The 7089-nt window shown below is 39.9% G+C and overlaps 1 protein-coding gene across 1 annotated transcript; it reads right to left on the reverse strand.

Moving 5' to 3' along the window:
- Positions 1 to 761: 761 nt before the first annotated feature.
- Positions 762 to 6985, reverse strand: fcer1g (Fc epsilon receptor IgFc epsilon receptor Ig). Its single transcript, XM_083788703.1, has 5 exons — positions 6589 to 6985; positions 5006 to 5097; positions 3956 to 4030; positions 3511 to 3534; positions 762 to 1435 (listed from the first exon to the last, which is right to left on the reverse strand). Exons 1-5 carry the CDS (start codon positions 6650 to 6652, stop codon positions 1382 to 1384), a joined length of 309 nt encoding a protein of 102 aa, XP_083644829.1. The 5' UTR covers positions 6653 to 6985; the 3' UTR covers positions 762 to 1381.
- Between the last annotated feature and the right edge of the window lie 104 nt (positions 6986 to 7089).

Below are 7089 nucleotides of genomic sequence, written 5' to 3' on the forward strand. Positions count from 1 at the left end.
TGGCCTATAAACCTGTGTACACGAGGCTACAGTATACAGTATGTATACTCGATCTTCTGAGTGTGTTACTGTGTGTGTCTGCCAAACTGAGCAAAGATATCCTTTGTCGCCACCCTGTGGCATATACTTGCATCTCTTTGGACACCTCACCCTCCCAGCACTAGCTTCTCTCCTTGTTACCCATTTTGACAGATGATACTCATACTATGCATATGTGTCTGTTATTTGTTCACATAATGTTTTGTTATTTAGATTTGTTTGCTCCAAAATTCAAAAATAGCAAAACATAATTCAGGATTAGAATTCAAACATACTATTTTTGCTACGACTGAAATATGCAATGTGGCCCTCTGGAGTGAGTGTGGAAATATAGTGACCCTCTCCAACCCCTGAAGTATGGGAACAAGTCACTGTGGGTAAGAATCTCTAAACTGTAATGTTATGTTTATCTGTCTTTCTTTGTTGCGCTATAGCTAGAGTCACACGTTATGCTGCAACCACACTGAGAAAGTGGATTGGACAGTGGTGGGAGCAAGGGCAGAGCAAGTTTCCACACTACGTACGTCTGGAGGAGACATAACACAAGTTTCCATATCGGGGGAAACATAAGGTGTTCTAGGGCTACTATACAAATGGCTATCCACATAGGTCACAAAGATGCATCCATATGAGAATGTATTGGAAGAATGTATCGCTAGGCTCTAATGTTTTTAACTATTTTTCATAGCTTTTTCTTTTAATTGTTGTTTTTGTTCAAAGAGTATGTGTAAATTAAATGCCAGTAAAAATAACATTTATTCAATACATTAGTGAAATATCGGTATGTGCAAGAGGACACCCAACATTTAACAAGACTGATAATTATTGTCTCTCTTTCTTGCAACTTCCCTCTTTTCTAAGTGTTACATTGCTGCTACACTTGTGTCTATGATGGGCATCCAGCTGATTCTTACATTAAAAAGAAAAAGAAAGAAAGAAGTGAACAAAAATACAGAATAACATCTTCTTAAAACATTGCAAAGTAAATAGGGCTGAATGAGTGATATGCACAAAAGCATAGGTGGTCAAACTTAGACGTGTCTTTAAACCAGTGGTTTTCAACCCTTTTCATATCATAGAGCAAATAATAGAAAAGCTAGAAGTCAAGTAATTACATTTCTGTAATGTAACCTTCAAAACCAAGAAATAACATCACTTATGTCATATCACTATATTATGATATCCAAAATCCGTCATGATATCAATATAATATAATTTAATAATCAATACATTGCTCAGCCCTAAAAAAAATAAGTAAGACAACCATTTAACTGCAATGTTAAAATAACCAAAACAAAACAGTTTATGGAATAAAAGGAAATAAGGAACATAGCTTCATTATTCACTTCTTCATGCCAATGGTCTCATAGGTGTCCGTGTGGTGCGGGGTCAGACCCTGAGACCAGACACAGACAGACAGACAAAGAGAGAGATGGATACAGAGACAGACAGAGATGGAGACAGACAGACAGAAAGAGATATGATCATACAACAAATTAATAGAATACCTAAATCACTGGTGAACCATGAGGATATTGCAAATAATTGCTTGCCCAAATGTGATGACCTCATCATGAACGGCTCTGGACGTTTTTAGCCAAAGGAGTTTTTTTTGTGGAAAACTAATGCTTTGGATTCAGAATCATGAAAACCCCCTAATTTGATACGTCACATGCTACTTAAAACATTGTTTTTAACACACACACACACACACACACCCTCACACACACACACACACACACACACACACACACACACACACACACACTGATGAATTGAACAATGTGGACCCTGTTGTAAACAAGTGTAATGCTTAATTGGGTCGTCCACTCACAGTTAACAGTCTTTGTATTGAGTTTGTGCTTAAAATGTACTGTAAATTCTACAAACTGTTAATAAATATTTCAATCAATCAATCAAACACACACACACACACACACACACACACAGTTACCCCAACTTTCAACCACCCCTGAATTTACCATGACCCACTAATTATTTCATTTCATCACTAATTATTTCAATTATGCTCATTTTTTTTTTTTTTTTTTAAGATATTTTTTTTGCAGCTTACGCCTTTTATTGATTTTTGAAGGGACAGACAGTAGGCTGACAGGAAACGGGAGAGAGATGGGGGGATGACATGCAGTAAAGGCCGTGTCGGGTCCGGGAGTCGAACCCGCGGCACACTGCGACTGGATTACCAGTCCGGTGCCCAGACCGTTACGCTACGGCCTGGGCCAATTATGCTCATTTTTAACTGCTGCTACAAAAACTAGAAACTTATGTTTCTAGTTTTTAAACTGCCCTTGATTATGATTTGCCATATGTTGTTTGTGTTTTTTAACCTTGTACTGTACAGCACTTTGGAACCTTGCTCTGAAAGGTGCTATATAAATAAAGTTCATTATCATTATCAAAGTTCATTTACAATTTTGAATACCGGTATGTTATTTGGATGACCCTAATGATCATAAAAAAAACCTTGATTACTATTGCAATTTCTTTTGAGTTACACCCCTTTTTAGCTTTTTTTAGATTGACTGGACTAACATGAAGAGCTTCTATAGCGCTCTCATGGACACTAAAGGGTTTCTAAGTCCGTTGCATGCGGGTGTCATGCACTGCAAATAGACCATTTGTGTTACACGTCGCATTGCCACATGCACCACATTGCGTGCAAAGGCGTTTTACTTATGCTTTTACCTACACTAGCCAACTTCCAATTTCTACATTCTAACGATGACTGGGACCATATGATGTCAGACAAAGCCAGAGAGTGCTGTGAAACTATATTTAAGGAACCAAAGTTAAAAGACAAAAAGAAAAAAAATACATGAAAAGGGAAGTCTCGCTTTGTTGTTAAAACCCAGATCTCGAAAAAAAAATATATATATATATATACACTGTATATACTGTATATATCAGCTAAAAGCAAGTTAAAGCTGCAATCCACAACATCTATGTCCTACTGGGGGATTCGAACCCGGGTCTCCGAGTCCTGCATGACAGACCAGCATTTTTGGTTTGGCTGAATGGCAGTACCACTTGTCATAACATTGCCGTGTCCCTTGCATCTCTCCTTCAGTTCTGTATAGGGATGTCTCGATACACCTTTTTTGTACCCGATCTGATACCACAATTTCTGTGTTAGCCGATAGCGAATACCAGATAATATTTATAATAATAAAAAGAAAATTACTTATTTTATCTTGTGTTGGTTAATAGCAGAATCCTCACTCAAATGTGCACTTGCAGTTTGGGCAACTCGAAAGCAAACTCCACATGCCCCAACATTTTATTTACCTGCCATAGTGTCCACCCCTTACCCCTGTGACTGATCAGTGGCATATTCGCCGATACCGATATGACCAGAAAGGTACTTTTCCAATACCGATACAGTATCGGGACATCTCTAGTTCTGTATCATCATCATCATCATCATCATCATCATCCAAATGGTCAACTCACCGTATAGATGCCCTCTTCAACCATCTGTAAGGGTGAGAATGAAGACATCAGTTCAAGAAAAGCAACAATTCCAAAAATCTCTCTACACTAGTAACTTGACAGTTGACACAGAAGCCTCCCTCTTATGAATGTGTCAAATGCCTTAGAATTTGCCGTCGTCCAACGAATTATCAGTCAAACCTATTCCGTCACGCAAGGACATCTCACTTTGTCATGTCAGCCGTGTGTGTGTGTGTGTGTGTTTGCTTGCGTGCACGCGGTGGCGTCATTTGGTGTTCTAGGGCCTATAGCAAATCTATTATCTAAAAATCTAAGATAGATCTTTAAATATTATTTTCTATTTTATTCCATTTCTTCTTTCAGAAATAGCAGATCTACAGTGTACAAGGTCAACACAATGCATTGCGAGCTTGTAGATCGGCTGTGTGTATGTGTGTGTGTTTACCTTTGCTTTTCCTGATTTTGCTGCTCTTGCCTTGAGGATTTTGCGTTGAGCAAGGAGTACCCTGATCTTTTGGATCTGAAGGAAAAAAAATCAACATTCAATGACAGAAGAGGAACGTCGTCGTCTCTGTTGGGTAGAAAGCTCATCTTCTATCTATAAATGCACCAGGTCTCTGTGTGTACGTCTGTAATCCACCCACTTCAAATTCGACACCCGCGTTCCATTCCACACCCCCATAGTTCCCGGCTTCGAGTCGGTGGGACACACGGTTGTCCAGAACCGCCCCACAAAAGGCCTCTGCCTGGTCTCTCGACAGGGCCCTGCCCGGGCTCTGGCCTGTTCTGACATCACAATAATGTTCTGACAGACTCCATATTTGGGCATGCCTGACAAAGAACTCCATATATGGGCCATTATAACGGCGTGGGGCATTCATTTCCAACTTGCATCATTCCAAGTAGGCCAGTGTACAAAGAAAAAACAGCATATTGACAAGATTAAAGATGCTTTTTTATTCCTTCCTTTGTTTTACACAGGAAGTTTCCTTTTCGTTCAGTTTTAGCATCATTTTCTGTTCCTTATTCAGTCAAAGGGCCATTTCCACAGGTTAGAACTGTCAGTTCTAACTTCAAACTTTCACCCACTTAAATTCCAAATAGATTCAAACGTATGATCGTATCCATGATCCATGATATGATTTAGCTGTGACTGATAACGTTGCCCACTAAAATGTAATAAAATGCTGTCGTAATGACAGTTCAAACACTTACTGAAAATAGCTGATCTACAAGCTCACAACGCGTAGATCGGCTATTTTCAGCATGCAACCAAGTGTACAATGACTCATACTGGATCTCTTGTCCACTAGTCCCTTCCTAACATTTTAGGTCTAGTTTTTATTTGTTGACGAAATAGTCAGTATATTTAGTCTTAGTTTTAGTCATCATAGCTTAGTTTTTATTTAGTTTCCATTTAGTTTTCGTCAGTGGGAAAAAAAGGTTGTTTTTTTGTCTTAGTTTTAGTTGATGAAATCAACACTGATTGACGTACCTTGAGTCTGCTGTAGAGGGCTGTCAGGATGACTCCATAGAGAAGTAAGATGGCATCCAACACGTAGCAGATCTCAGGCTCTTTAAGAGCCGCTACGGACACAAATAAACATACATACGTTAAAGCCCAAAGCGCAATTATTAACGCAAATCATGACAACAAATAAAAACATTTGGGCCGAACAAATAATTAGAAAGAAGAAGAAAAAAGGGCAGGGTACAACACTTTTTGTTGTTTTTCTTCTTTGTAATTATTTGTTCGGCCCAAAATATTTTATAAAATATAATAAGTTTGTTGTCATGATTTGTCACGATCCGAGTTGGCTTTTGCCCCCCCCCCCCCCTTCTTCACACATTAAAATGTGAGCTTTAAACACCTGTCATAAGCTATAAATGGCAGACCAGAAGTGGTAGGCTACTTATCTATTTGACCATCTTTGGTTTTCGCACCTCGTATCTGACGTGAGCTCAAAAAGGAAATAGCTGAGGAAACCTAAAATATAACGGTAGGATATCTCAGGGTGACCAACTGCCACATCATTATAGGGAGAACGTATTTTATACAAGTTCATTCCACAATTGTTTGAAAATCGTCTGTGTCTCATCGCAATGCGTTATGGGCTTGAGGCATTGTCTTGGCCGTTGGTGTGCCTTGCTTGGGCACAGAAATGTGATGAACACTGATGTAGAGTGATGTGTGTTGTCTTGTTCACACGGTGTCCTGCATGTGAGGCCAATCTGAGAGGTAATTATGTCCTAAAACATATGTTATCCTGTAAAGAAATTACTAAACTGGTTGCACAAAATGTCACCTAAAGAATTTCACTGCATCGCACTGACCACATATCCACAGCCAGAGTTAGAAGCCAGCTTGTCACGGCTTCCCTACCTCTCTGACTTTGGGCATACATGGTGCCTTGCAGCATTACACACAGTATATTGTGTCAAAATAGCCCGTCTAAACAGGCTCGCAGTCGCTAGTAGTCATGAAAATCAAAACACTGCAACATTTCTCTGAAATGCTACCACGAGGGGGGTAGACGGGTGGGTTTCTGTTTTCACAGGAACACCTATGTATGTGGTACGGTAACTTCACTTAACTGACGCAGACTGTCAAATGGGCCTAGTTATGAGAAAACCATACATTGGACTGTATACAGCCAACATCAAATAACAATGTTTTCAACTAGGTTGTTTGTACTGCATGCCGAGAACAAGTCTATTCTCAACATACGTCACTGGTTGGAAAAGCAAAACGTATTCAAACTGTAAGTTTGTGCCGTACAGTTTAAATTCGCCCACAACCTTGTTTAAAATGTATTGTGACAGTTCTTCATGCAACCGTACCTCGACCATTTCATAATTCATTTTCAAACTTACTGCGCCGTCTCTATCCTTACCTTAGTTAAAACATTCCTATACATCTATTAAAACCTACATACGGTTGAGAACATTCTAACCCCTTTTCCGAACATGAAAGTAAGTAGACCCTCGTCCCACCCTAGAGACTATGCTGAACCATAAGGATTAAGGCCCCACTCAAGGTTAACATTAACCGACCTCCGGTCGCAATTAACTACTCACCAACACTGCCACAACTCATCCACAAGAGAATGACAGAGTAGACCTGGCTTCTTCTTATCCACATGGTCACAGTTGAGTTATCAGCACGTCGTCGTTGGCGCACAAATGTAGGCAGCAAAGCGGTGGCTTTTTCTGTAGCAGCGGGGGACTGCTCAGTGCTCAGTAGATGCTTTTAATCTGAGTTTGAGCAAAGAGGGAAAAAAACAACAAGTGTTGCACTCTCTCACTCACAGCCAGCGGCAGGGTGGGGGAAGTTGTGGTCGGAGCTCTCGGTCCATTTTCTCTCAGATGTGATCAGTCAGACCCCTCCTCCTTTCGATGCCACACCAGAGGAAGGACATGCTATCTAGGCTTGTTCATTCACACACACACACCACAAATAGTTTTTCTGTTATGTTTTACAGGTACACACACACACACACACACACACACACACACACTAAAGAAATGCTTGAGCCAATGCTCTAATTCAGTTACTAAACAAAAAAAAACAACAACGTA

This window comes from Protomyctophum parallelum (genome assembly GCF_964188405.1).
Source record: "Protomyctophum parallelum genome assembly, chromosome: 18".
In the NCBI taxonomy this organism is placed as follows: Eukaryota; Metazoa; Chordata; class Actinopteri; order Myctophiformes; family Myctophidae; genus Protomyctophum; species Protomyctophum parallelum.